The sequence below is a fragment of the Melozone crissalis genome, unplaced genomic scaffold (assembly GCF_028551555.1).
Source record: "Melozone crissalis strain CALT ecotype California unplaced genomic scaffold, PUWL_Pcris_2 ptg000005l_1, whole genome shotgun sequence".
Taxonomy (NCBI): domain Eukaryota; kingdom Metazoa; phylum Chordata; class Aves; order Passeriformes; family Passerellidae; genus Melozone; species Melozone crissalis.
Window position 1 is genome coordinate 67,844,777 of NW_026535783.1, and position 14,574 is coordinate 67,859,350.

Here is a 14,574-nt window from a genome sequence, read left to right on the forward strand (position 1 = left end):
TGCTGAAAAGCTACTGCAGACTAGGAGATGTTTTACCTGTTTGGACTGCAATATCATAAGCTAGAGTAGGTGACCTAAAAGAATCCTACAAGCTATCAGCAACTGCAGTGTATCCAGGACAGTAATCAGAAACTTCCAAAACAAGAAATCCTGCTCTGTAGAAATTTTAGCTGAACAAAAGCTGCAAGCCAAAGGAAAAGCTGCTACAAAAAATTATACATATTCATGCTTCTGTAGAGTTGAGTTGATCACAGCAGGTGCCGTGCCAGGTATATTCACAGAAGTTTGGATTTTGGAAGGAATAAGAAAATGGAAATTGAGTGTCTGCTTCCTCACTTGCTCATCCAATATCCCTTTATGGTAAACTCCAAAAAACTTGTCTATGTTTCATGTTACAGAGGCCTCTGAGCCTTTTTTAAAAAAGCTAGAAAAAAACCCGGCAAAACATAGGACCACTATTTTGGCCTCTATTTAGTCTCTCAGAAGACACATACTCTAAAATAGAAAATGTTTATACTTAAAGGAATAAAAGGTTTCTGATAGATCAAAACAATAAAGAGAATGTACAATGACATACAGTCTAATCATAAGAGCTCTAGCCTCAATACAATCTTTAGATTTTATCACATTTTTCCAAAATTTCTTTATTAGTATTGTATTTCCTTTTTCCTTTCAGTCCATTCTGAAAGTCCTTTATACAAGTTTATCTCAAGGCAACTAGCTTTTTACAAAACTCACTAAATTCAGGCTTCCTTTATCTAATTTATTTCCTTACAAGAATTAGTGGTCCATGTAACAGTTTCATATGAGGCTAATGAAAATTACTTTCCCCACTGAAGTAATTTATGATTCCTTAGAAAAAACAAGATCACCAGTGTTCTTGTGAATGAGATCTCTAAACTAGGTACCAGATCTTCTAGTTTTCAACTCAGAGTAGTTCCTTTCATTAAAAAAAAAAAGAAAACAAGAAAGAATTACCTAAATTTAGAACATGCAATTAAGTCTCTAAAGAAGTGCCTCATTTACTGACATAATTGTAATTTAATAACCAGAATTTCCTGGAAGATCATTCTAGCTTTTAACTTTGCGAACTTTAAGTCATGCTGCACTCCCTGCCATCACAGCACTCATTTAAGTCTTGACAAATTTAATTAAGCGATGCACAAAGGAGTTTTGAAAATTGGAGAATTACACTCTTTGACATATTTAGAGGGTATTTAATATCACTGCTAGTTGCAGTGATATTAAATAACCTGACAGGTTATTGACTAGTCTAGGTTAACAAGCTAACCACAGTGCAGGAGGAGCAGTAGTATAGTTTGAATGTTTATAACAACTTTAGCTAATGCATTCGCCACTTGGTATTTCAGGTACTTGTTACTTCAGGGCAATTACATGTTAAAAACTGGAGTATTTGCAAGACTAAAAATATTAAACTATTTTAATACTGGTGATTTTTAAACAGTTAAATGAAATTAATTTAATAGAAGAGTCTTGCCCTAAGACAATTTTTTCAATTCAATTCAGTAAATGTTTTACAAAGGGGACAAATTTTTATTAAATCAAGACAACTTTACTTCTTCCCCTGAGGAGGAAAATTCTCTTACAGAAGATTTTGTTTTAAGTATGTAAATAGTTATCTAAAAAGAAACAAAATATATGCTTAAATACTTTATTGCTACAAAGTTCTTTTACCAAAAGATGACATTGACAGCTTCTGCAGGTCAGGAATTCTGTAATTAAAGATATTATAAACATAAAAAACCATCTCAAAATGCTTATTAGGAAAATGTCAGTTTCCTTTTTTCCTATACCTCAAAACTGCCTAATTTGAAAGTTCATTTATTAATTAGTCCCCCGCTAACAAATTACCTTCAAATGAATATATGGCTACTGACATATCCAAGAAAATACTTTCTGTGGTTAGAATTCATGCTATAAAAGGTATGTCAAATTGAGCCATTTATTCAGCTCACTGACATCCCCTCTTCTGGATCAGTGAAAATAGAAAGGAATTTTCTTCTTTGCTTGTATGCACCACATGTTATTAGTCTAAACTGAAGTATCCACATGAAGGAAATGCTATCCAAATTACTTTCCCGAACATTTAATTCCAGTCAGGTTTATGGAATTATTTATGATTTACGCATATGTCAGGCATATAGTAACATTCCACCTGTTTTTTTCTTCCTCTGCCAATAATTTGATAGACTCTTATTTAATTGGATTGCACAATGTAACATTGGCAAGTCCTCACCTTTGGTTTTCTTTTAAATACAAACACAGGACTTATAAGCAGAGACAATACATGTTAACATTATGAACTGAAATAAAAATCAAATGGTTGATGGATGATACATATATGTGTACAAAAGTACTTGGAAACATCAGTCTAGGTGGTTACAACATAAAAATTGGCATGTTTGGCTACAGCTCATGGATACAGATGGCTTTCATGCACAAATATCAGCTTATTTTATGAGATACTCATCACATGCTGCATTATCTGGCTTTCCACATTAGCAAGTAAGGCTAAGGACAGTCAATATCACAGAGACCAAAATGCAGGTAAAACAAACACAGTAATTCCATGGTTTCTGCTGTCATAGAAACCTGAAGGGAATAAATTATATTTCTAGCACAATAAAACTGCCTGCACAAGAATATTTGGAGAGTCAAGCCCAATTTGAAATCAATATGCAGAAAATGTTACTTCTGAAGAATTTTTCAGGATTACCTACCACTCTTTCTGAATGAGAGAAAAATATCTAATACAATTACAGCAATAAATTTCATAAAATTGTGTATCTGACAGATCAAGGTAGTCAGAAAACCCATAAAATGTACTGATTATTCCAGTGACCATTTTACAGTAGTTACTTGTATTAAATTCTTCACTTCCTGCGACTACTATATCCTATGTGTACCTTGTTTTAGCATAACCAATATAAAATCATTAAGTAAAAGTCCTAAGAGTAGAAAATAATACTGTACTGAAGTACTAGTATTATGCCATCAGCACACATTCTTTCTTCACACATTGAGGGGGGAAAGAATCCCAGTGAAATACCTTTAAATTAGAGGGAGAACTTCCAAGCCTCCACTGAAATTCCCTTCAGATTTTGCTAATGTGGATCACAGCTCTTGCATTGCATTTGATTGTATAAAATTAACCCAAACCCACCTCCTTTATGTTCTTTTTGCCAGCCTCCCTCACCATGTTTAGACTGTTGTAAAGAGAAATGTCTGTTCTCTGGTGGCCTCAAAGTAGACTCTAGTCTGTGGAATTTCTGAGTTCTGTCTCTCACAAGAATAGTATTGTCCCTTTCATCATGATTTGTGATCTCTCTGGCAAGATCCTTCTTTTGGACTACATTTGCAATCTCTGCTACAAGATCTGATTCTGCTTTTTCTGTAGGGTTATGCTTATGCACATGTACAACCTCTTTCCTTCCTCCTAGCAGCTTAGAAAGGAGTGAATAGAAATCACCTGCACAGAAAAGAGAAAAGATAAGAGTAAAAGAGAAAATAAACCAATTATAACAGGTCGAGTAGTTCTAGGAGGCTTCAGCAAGGTATAATATAACAAAGTTATTCAAACAGTCAATGACAAAAGTAGCAAAGAGGAACTGTTTCAGCCTCAGGAACTGAATGAGCCAGGTTTCTAGTATGAAAAGATACAGTCAAATCCTTACTGACTTTAAATTACATATAGATGCTCACGTTTACCTGACACTCAAGCAAGGAATCATCCATCACCTCTGGAGATATGTTCTTGGGAAAAAGGAACAAGAGAAAAAGAGGAAGGGAAAATGAAAGCAAAAGGGAAAGGAAAAAGAGTGCACATCTCAGTAAAAGAATACTTATGATGAAATTATCTGGATTTGCCAGGCTACTGCAGAGTTATAAATCAAAGAGGGAAAATTTCTATAGTTTTATCAAATTTTTCACTTACAAAGATAGTAACAGACAATCATGATACTTTTAAAAACATATTTCTTTGAAGTTTGTCATTGTATAAGAAGCTTAAGCTGTAAGAATACTGAATTTCCCATTTACAAGCAGATTCTGTAACACCCACAGTAAAAAAAAAGACATGACCCATTAAATTTGCTTTTATTTTTTCAGTCTGGGTTATACTCCTTCTTTTTCTCCATACAGTAACACTCCTTAGTAATGATATCAACTGGCAGCGGAGGGAAAACTGTCTTCTCAATGTGCTTGGTAGCAAAAAAGTTATGACTGTAACTTAGGTATTCCACAAACATTTCAGTACATTCCAGACCAATAGCTCACGGCAAAAAAACCATGAAAACAGAACTTATTAACCAGGTTTCTTGGCTGCCTGAAACTATTATCAGTTCTGTTAAATACCACTACATCATTTGAGTGGAAAGAGACATTCAATGTACTTTAAGAGTTACTGAAAGTAGATATCCTTTTATTTCACACACAAATCACTTGTAATTCAAAAACTGTATTATTTTATGATAGGCTATCTAGAACATTTTTTAGAAAGGTGAAACTATAAATAATGAAGCTTCCACACAAATCAAAGAAATAAACAAGGAAACAAACACTACCCCACCCCCGTAACAAACAAAAAAATCAAAACCCAAAAAACCCCATTCAGAACCAGAAATCATCATTTATAGCCTGGGACAGAGGAAATTAAGTCTTTTGAAAATGATCCTTAGAGGACCTGTCATGTTGTTAAATAGTCCCTGTTCAATGATTTTGAGTAGAATTGCCTTCCTTGCCCTTGGAAATGAAATATCCCAGATGACACAGTCAGTCAGAAAATAATTACTTTAGTAGTAAGGCCAATTTCAATTATATTAACAAAGCAAATTAGGTAAGAGACAAAATCATTAAGCTATACAACAAATAGGGATTATCTGCTTCCAATGCAATTCTTAAAGCTAGAGCATTCCATTATCTTAATACTGTCATTTAACAAGTCCAAGTACTGATTCAAAACAAATCCAAACATTTCAAAAGTATATCACAGGAGTTTTGGATACAAACCATATCTGAGGAAGATTTTTAATTACTAAAGCAACCATCAACTGGTGCTGAAGCAGAAACCTAGCTGAAATTTCCTTTACTAAGGAAACAGTATTAAAATACTCTTCACTGGCTTTTTCTTCCCCAACTCATTTTATTTTTAAAAATTTTATTTTAAAAATTAAATGAATGTCATGCAAAACAAATGTTTTGGTTTTGTCTGTGGCTGGAGACCTATTGATGACCAATAAGCAATCATTTCCAATGAGAGGTCTGAGCAGAAAAAACACTGCTCTCCCTAATGTAACTATGAGAAGTCTCTTTAAACAAACAAGCCTGATGCTATTTTGAACTGCAGACCTTTTTAAAGCAAGTTTAATGATCCTTGCACAGTTTACCTTCCCCTAGTTCTGTATCAACTGTCTGATCAACTGCCTTGTAATTATTGGCTGCAAAAGGACAGCAACATACTACAGTTGTTACAAAGGTTTTAGAACTCTAACAGTTTATATGTTCACTTTACTTGAGTGAAGAAGTTTGACAGCTTCATGCTCCAGCCAAAAGTGGTGCATTTTTTCTTTGGTATTGCTGAGTGTTGTCACAGAATAATTAACTCGGTCTCTAAAATATATATTGCTTGTTGATTGAAAAAAAAAAAAGAAGACATAACAGTTCTTTTGTTTACCTGTCTGATATTAGCTGCTTCAAAAGAAACTGTTAAAAGATAGGGCTCAATAGAGGACAAGAAGAAAAGAGAGCAGAAGAATTCAACTTAAAAACATGAAATGCCCAGGGAATAATTTTTTAAGACAGGATGCTTTAATGAAAAGTTAGTGGCCTTTATGGAAGGTATTAATCAGGAATTTCAGTTGGTGATCTGTTCTGGTTTTCTCCTAGAGCTGAGACAATGACCATAAGATATATGACAAACCTTTGAACACTGGTATATAGAGTAGGGCAGTTTGAGTACTATAGCCACTATACATGGGCATACATGAGGGATGAGCTTGTCCTGTTAGAGCTTACATTAAGCAGGGGTTTTGTGACCACAGCAGTTAAAATATTTAGGGACTATATGAAAGAATGGAAAAGGGTGTGCATCAGAGAACAGAAGTGGTCAGAAGTGCAGGTGCCCTGAAACTGTGATCCTTTCCTTAAATGAATGTGTTTGAGAAAATTAATATGGAATCTCAACATACACAAAAAGATCAAAAACATCCAGGAAGTCTACATATGTGACCAGTATCTCCAAACTTGTGGCACAAACACTAGGCTGAAGTGTCCCGTCCATGTCCTGGCATTTTGACAGAACTCAGAGTATTCAGAAGGAACAAAAGATGAAGAATCTAATTTTGCTGATTATCCAGTGTCTGCAACCCTACCCTAAATTCAACACTCTGAATGCGCATCTAACTTTTTTTCAGCTTGTCTTGTGATGTCCAGGCAGATTCCAATATTTGTAAGCAGTGTAATTTTAAGAAATGGTTCAAAATTTACTAGACATAACTAGCAAAGAGCAGACTTATTGATTCTGAATAAAAGCTGCTCTGTGTAAAGCAATATCCAGCAAACATCAAAGCATGATCTTGTGTTACTACTTTGCAGTGGTCTTGTACCAGCTGGAACAGTTGGAGGTGTTGTTTGCCTGAAGATACTCAGTAGGAAAGGAACATTGGTCAATGCTTGATCTTGTTTGTGATGAGACAGCCTGGCCTTTAAAATACCTGAGTATAACTAGACAAAGACATGGGTGAATCAACAATTTGATCTTACTGAAGAAACTGAAATCTAGCAGTGCAGTCTCTGGGAAGCTGCTTGATTAGGTCACTTTCAGAGAAGATACTTGCATTTCTTAGGTGCAAGCTATCAACAGTTTCCTCGATGGAAAAGATAATTGGCTACAAACACCTGCAGCTTATTCTTTCTGGAAAAAGTGATAGCTGTCAAGACCAACATCTCAAGAGTGAAACAATCCACAAGCATATTCCAGTAAATTTAAACTTCTTGTGGTGGCTCTACACTATCAAAACTCTTTTACAGAACAATGTTTTGGTTTACAGTCAAACAACGTCGTAACACTGTCAGAGAATATAAATCAAGAGTCAGACAGTGAAGACCAAAACATTCCATTTAAAATGGCTTCTTTCCATGCTTGTTGTAGCCTTTTCCTGCTTAGGTATGCAATTTATACCTTTTGCCTTTTTTTTTGCTTAGATCTGATGGTCCTTTTCTACTATTGTATTGTGCTGAAGATGCTTTTTTAAAGATAATGAATAACCTTATCCTAACCAAATCAAAGGCTCATCTTTTATTTTTGAGCAGGATCATTCAGTGCTGACAGAGAAGCAAATCCTCTGCTATTCTCAATCTCCTTAATTATAATTTCCTACCAGAATATATCACTTCTAGTATCTTTTAGTAGTATTTTCTTCCAAGGTTTGATTCCGTCACTTTTATCTCACTTTTGCACTCTCTTTAAGAGATCTCATACAATCTGAGCCCTCAACATGTTATCAAAGCCTGAAAACATGTGAAGATTTTCTTGTACATCTGGCCTTAATCTAAAAATGTCACAAACACTTCATTCTACACATCCCGTATCAAAACTGGAACACAAATTTGTCTTTTATTTCAAGCTTCTCCTAAGGATTTTTAATCACCTACCAAATCAAGTTCCTCTCTTTTCTCAGAGTCATATACAAACTAGCAAAGGTATATTATATAAAATATTTATTTTAGAAAGAAATGTAACCCATGCTGGCATAAAAGTACATCACCTTCTTGGGTGATGCTGCTTCCATGGTTTTGCCATGTAACATTATCACAAAAACACACTATTGAAAAACTAAGGACCTGTCTGCATGCCAATTCTCCTTTCCTCTTCCTTTCAACACCTGCCCCACAAGACACTGCAAGCCTCCCTTCACATCTCCCCCCCCCCGCCCCCCCCTTTTTTTTCTCCTTAAGGAAACAAAAGAGAGATGGGCAGAGAGCAGAGGAGCTGTATCTCCTTCTTTCACTTAAACCAATCAGAGATTTCTATCCCAGATGCAAAAAGACCTCATTCAATGTATTTTTATTGTAACCAGCTTTTTTTAGAAATGCAGAACTTCACAGAAAATATGCAACTCAACACAGACATTTCAGTTTCCCAACTCACAGATTCAGCTACAACTGAGCAAAATATTCCAAGCCGTGTACCAAATACCTTGTGCAAAATACTTCTCTGTATGAGCATGCAGTCATATGCATGTATACCACACAAAATAAATAAAATTATGAAAAATAATTAAATAATAATCAAATATAATTTTAAAATATGAAAATAATTAAAAGATGGGCTAGGCATCCAACAGGTAATAAATAGGAGATTTATGTGTAATCTTTATTCAGACCCCATTTTGTACAGATTATGATGTTAAACTTTCTTACAAAGAAAGTTCCTCCTACAGTCAATGGGCCATCACAAAATATGTATATTTAACTTTCTTCAAAGAAAATTCTCTTTCCAAAAACTCCTGAAAATATATTTTAACTGAACAGAAAGATTTCTCCCAACATTTTTATTCCGTCATATCTTATGAAACACATGCTTGGATTAAAGTACTTCAGACTGTACCCCAAATTAAGGTCCATGATTACTGTTACTTTGCTAGACAAACAGAATGGTAATTTATTTTGCATGTCTACCTAGAAACATCTCAGAGTATGAATTTACTTTGCATCATATTTCACACCTTACATTCAAGCCACATTTCCAGTCAGTTTCAGCAGGATCTCTATATGCAGACTTAGCTTCAGTTCTTTGCTTTGTACATCCTAAAAGACTGGGAAAACAGATCTCAACATCAGACTACCAAACTACCTAGAACCACTCTGCAACTCTTGCAAGAGTCTAGAGGAAAACATACTGTAATCAGAGAGCATCAAATTGCCTTAGACTACAGAGCCATATTATTTTCTTTCTGTTGTGTACTACTTCTCTCACTATATATCACCGGCTGGGGGCTATGTACAAACCACAAATGGGACGGGACCGCTATGGAATATGTCTTGAGCTGTTTTATTTTTCAGTATCACTCTCATTACATGGTTATGACAATGGGAAGATGCCAGCAGCTCACATCCCAGGTAGCAGACCAAGAACTTTAAGTTACAACTTACTTTATAAGTTTTTTGACCAATCACACAAAGCAAAAGCATATTTTGTTTTTAGAACTACTAAAAACAGTAGTAGTTCTATCGGACCACAATAAGCACACATACCTTTGGTTAAAACAATGCCCTTATTTCGAATACAATACCTACTTGTAAGCCTTAAAACACAATGCACAGAACTCCATTATTAATCTTCAAACTTCCTAATATCTTGCTAGATAAACTTTTCTGTAGCTTAGGGAGCTATTCTAGACAAGTGTTAATACACAGATCATTGTTCTATTTGTCCTTGCTTTTCTACTTTTTAAATAATTTTTCTGCGAACCAATCTTATGGCTACTGCTTAGCTCTAATCACAGTTCTGCTGTCTCTGAGGCCTGTCTTTTGCAGCTTTCCCAAAACCTTCTGATTTTGTGGATTCCCACAATTCCCCCTCTCTGTTCACCTAAAAAGGAACCTTCATAATCGTGTTGTTTATTAGTTGTGTTTTGTAGCCTTACTATAATGCTTCTGCTTATTACCTACTTAAAGCATTTTCTTGCTTGCACTAAGCATTGCTATATCACAACACAGCAATTTAAAGCTGTCCAAGTCCAGTCAGTTCAAAGGGCATAAATGATGCCTGACAATAGTTACAAGTCACTGGCATAGAAATAAATAAGTACATACCCTGATCCAAAATCTCTGCCTCTTCTTTTTTGGCCTGCTGCAACAAATAACTTGCATCACTATCCTTGGTTTCTAAAAAATGGATTTAGGATATGATGTTAGCTTTTGCATGGGAATGAAATTGAGTATCCCCCTACTGTGGAAAAACACCCTTTAGAAATGAACATTTGGCATTTTTATATATAAACAGAAGTAATATTGAACAACACAAAACAACCAGAAAAAAAAGATTTCTATTAGAAGATAGAAGTGAAAATGAATATAGAAATAAAAAATGTACATAGAAATAAGCAAGTGCATACCCTGATCCAAAATATCTTCTTTTTTGTCCTGCTGCAGCAAAGAACTTGTATCACTATCCTTGGTTTCTGAAAAAATGGGTTTAGAGTATGATGTTAACTTCTGCATGTGAAGGGAATTACCATCCTACTGAGTAAAAATCACCCTTCTGAGACAATATGTGGTATTTTCATCATAGTAGTCATACCAAACATTACAACAGTAAAAAAGTGAAATAAAAAAACTACAACTTGTACTTGGTACACAGACACATCAGTCAGACTACCTCTGGATAATACTGTTGCTGCAATTTATATGCCTACAACTGTTCAATGTAAAAATTTTATTCCTCCCATAACACGGCAGTGGGATCTAGAAAACTAGGGCAATGCTATGATTCAGTTTTGCAGGAAATAGACAAAAGATAAGACAAACATTAAGAAACTGTTAATATTAAGTTTGGCATAGAAAAAGAAGCCAGTCTTTAGGGCACACTGGCCACACAACTGTAAAAATATGTTAGAAATTGGAAGACAACATGAGAAAGAGACAGACAAAAGACTATAGCAGACATTTCCACCAAAACCAACAGCAGAATCCCATGATGCTTTATTAATTAGCAATTTGAATTTTATGCAGAACTGCATTAGCTTTTTATGAAAATTCTGCATACCAACACAACACATCGGTGAGCATAAGATAGCATGAATAAAAAGGATTACAAGTGTTTTTCACCTTCATGATGTCCATGCATCATCTTCATCACATCAGACTTGACTGGAATAGGAATATTTGCCTCCTGTGGAATATTTCTGAACATTTCAGGGTTTGTGTTCTGTGTACACGTCATATATGAGACAGCATGCTTGGCTTCCATGTAGTACATAATGTAAAAGTTGCACATTTCATCATTGGCAGTACCCCTACACAGCACAGAAAAGATGTGACACTTAGAAAATAATCAGCTGAATAGCTATTATTTAATTCATCCAACTTGTTTAACAGGACACTAAAATATTGCAATCAAATGTTGAGATGTCCCAAACTAAAGCATGCAAATACCTGCACTGCAGTGAATATCAGAAATTTATTTTGGTTTATATTGGAGAAAAGTAGTGCAGAAAAATGCAGCAGGATACTCACAACCACATCTGCTTCAGATAAAAGCTCCACATATCTCAGAACTTCCTAGCAATTTGCTTTTGACTTCACAGAAAATTGCACCTCCTATTTAAACAGCTCTTCCTTATAATTCGTCCAGCATACTCCACACAGTTCCCATTGTTTTATCAACTGGGCACATGTTCTGACTAAATATGACAGAGCTGTGCCATTCATTACATTACTAATCACTTACTTTTCTACAAGTCTAGGAAAAATGGAATTTGAAATTGTTGCAAATAACATATATGTTTCGTTTCAGCAACTGTTCGACAAATCTTCCCCCTTTCCTCATCAGGTGCATTCATTTACAGTCAATCACACTGGTTCTAATATTGAAAAATTTATTTTTGTTACATATTATGCTATTGTAAGTATCTCTTAAAGAGAAAAGAACACTTGAGAATAACTTGTTTGTAAGCTTCTGTAAATAAAACATGAGTGCCAGGGGAATGATACAACAGTAGCAAAATTCAGCTCTTTGATAAATGCTGTGAATGTACTTGAAACAGAAGTGGCCCTTCTCTACTGCTACATAATCCTGTCTTCAATAGAAAAAAACAGCTGGCACAAATAAGGGTTTTTTTCCTGAAAAATATTACTTTGTGAAGCAGAGTATATATGGCCTCTTTATAACTGTGGTATTATTCTTCCTCTGCCATATAGGTTCATATCCTTTGTTTAGAGCTACAATCCTGAGAATTAGTAGGCTAGGACTTAATAGAAGTTCATATAATATAGGGGTTTACATCAAGATTTTTAATTAGCTTTCATAATTAAACAGTGAGCCTACACTCAATAAAAAAATAGAGAGGTGTTCTATTAGCTGTTTGCAAAAGACATCAGTGCTGACTTTTCCAGCAGCATTCTGCAGTGTTCATTTATTCACTATAGCAACAATAATAACACAAGCCAAAGGGGAGAAAGGGAAACATGGGAGAAGAGACTGTTTCAAAAGGAAAACTGGTTATTTTTCTATGCACTGGAAGTTTGGAATCCCTTGGAGACTACAAAACTGGGCAAGCTCTGCTTAAGCTTTTAGAAAGCATTAACTTCACTGTTGGACCTCCAATATCCATCACTGTGATTGCTTCCTCTTTAAAACTCCAGTAGAAAATGGGATGCGGAAATTACACATACTGTGGTTCACCTGACATGCTACTGTGTCTAAACATTTGTAGTAGTTTAATTTCAGATGGCATTTAAGTACTGCTGCTCACTGTCCCACTCCTGCCCTCCCCAGAGTGGGACAAAGCAAAACTTGTGGTAAAATATAATAATACTAAATATTAATTATCAACAAATAAATAATAGTAATACTAAAAATAATAATGATAATACTAATAAGCAATATGGCATGATTCATACCATATAGATTCATACATTATAGTGCAAACAAATAATAGTGAATATAGTAAAATAATAATTATAATAATAACAATTACTATAATGTAAAGGACAGAGAGTGAGTTTCCCCACTGAAAGCATACTAGTACATTGAAAGAAAATACCATAATTTTCCTAAGACTGTTTCTTAAACTGTAAGGATTATTCAATAAATAAGAACTACTCTGAGGAAAGTTACAGAAACATGACAGAAACATTTTGAACTTGTGAAAACAGGTCAGCAGTTAAATTAAGGTTTTATGTTTTTAGTGTCATGATATCTGTAAAAACCTCAACTCATTTTTTCCAACTGCTACACATCACTATCTTAACTGCTCACTGGAAGGTGAAAAATCCATGTTGAATTCTTAACCCTCCACTGTGGTGCAATCTTCGGGTGCTCAATGAATAAAAATCTCTTTCCTTGGAATGCTGCAGCGCGCACTCCCAAAATGGAGAGACTTCCACAGGTTATTTTTGTTTCTCTGCATATGCATTAAATTATAGTTCAAAGAACCACAGCCAGCCAAGAGAGTATTAATATTATATGTATTTTTACAGCTGTATTTGTCCAGTTGATATTACAGGGCTGTGTCTGTCACTGGCGGCTGAGTCGCATCAGTGATTAACACAGTTCAGATTTTCCTATTTTTATTATTAGTAATTTCTGGTTTTTCATAAAGGCCTTTACATTTTTATACTGAAAAAAGGTAATTTCAGTATTGGTCCAGATTTTTTACGGCTAGATTTTGCAATAGGTCAAAATATCAGAATTTTATAAGCTTATATACATTTTCATTTTGAAATTGTGTAGAGAATTGTGAAGTTTTATTATTTCATCATAAACAGTTAATATTGCCACCTGATTAAAAAAAATATTTTCTAGAATTGATATTCTGAATCATTCTCTAAGAACAGATCAGCCCAACATCTGAGTAAGTTGTCTGGCAGTACAGCTTCACTTCAGAAGTGTTCTGAAGACTTCAGCAAAGTGCATATTCACATAAGTAACGTCAATGAACATTGTGTGGAGTGAAATCTTAAATAGATCAGACAGCATAACAAAACATTCTGGCAGAAACTGTTTCTTAGAATTAGCTTGGAAGAAGACATGAAACAAAAACATTTCTACATATAACCAACACTCTGGTAAAACAGGTTCTGAAATGAAGCAAATAGATAAAATTTACCCTATATGTGTTTCCGTAGTTCTGCCTTCCCCACTGAACACACATCTGGCTGCTAGGATATCATCATAGCTAATGTCTACTGGGTATTTCACAGGATAGAATGCCTGGAAAAGAGGATGATTCACCACAATCAGTAAAAGTACTTAATATTCTTTCTGTTAATAGACACTGATGAGAAGGATGGCGCTAATATCTGAAATTACTTTTGCATCGTAATCTAATTGTGATAATACTTGGCAATATTCACTTCCAGGAGCAGAACAGCACATAATCACTGGAAACACCATAATGCAAATCTGTGGACACGTGATTTCCACTTCAGTTTCTCAGTTTGAAACAAAGATAATTAAAATTTACATTCGGAACTAAAAAGAACCCAACCAACCTGTGGTAGTTGTGGACTCTGCCTACCAATCAATGTCCATTGACCATTTCTCACTCTGTATCCACTCACTACTTTACCTATAAGATACCAATATACATGAGAAGTAAGATATACTTAAAAAATATGTTGCAAGGTCAACATTTTTCTGTTTGGCATTTGATATTCCTATGTTACTCTTACCTAGTCTGTGTGTGTGAACTCTGTAGGCAAAAAGGTGCATTGGAGACCTTTTGTAATGGCAGGCAATGTCTGCATCAACCACTGTGAAAATATGACAGCAATAAACAATGACAAACAGATCATTTATCAAACAGAGAAAAGTTGCATTACAGTATTTCA

General features: G+C 34.8%; 1 protein-coding gene across 6 annotated transcripts in view; it reads right to left on the reverse strand.

Annotated features, from left to right (window-relative positions):
• Window positions 1-14,574, reverse strand: part of PAM (peptidylglycine alpha-amidating monooxygenase) — a 117,180-nt gene that overhangs the window by 20,812 nt on the left and 81,794 nt on the right. For 4 of the 6 annotated variants that reach the window (XM_054281117.1, XM_054281107.1, XM_054281090.1 and 1 more), the window contains exons 10-16: window positions 14,416-14,496; window positions 14,236-14,312; window positions 13,851-13,954; window positions 10,849-11,036; window positions 10,137-10,202; window positions 9,835-9,906; window positions 3,185-3,490 (exon numbers count right to left, since the gene is read on the reverse strand). In XM_054281117.1, the coding sequence (XP_054137092.1) occupies window positions 3,185-3,490; window positions 9,835-9,906; window positions 10,137-10,202; window positions 10,849-11,036; window positions 13,851-13,954; window positions 14,236-14,312; window positions 14,416-14,496 (894 nt within the window). The remainder of the gene's footprint in view (window positions 1-3,184; window positions 3,491-9,834; window positions 9,907-10,136; window positions 10,203-10,848; window positions 11,037-13,850; window positions 13,955-14,235; window positions 14,313-14,415; window positions 14,497-14,574) is intronic. The other 2 variants (XM_054281132.1, XM_054281124.1) reach the window with 1 other exon arrangement.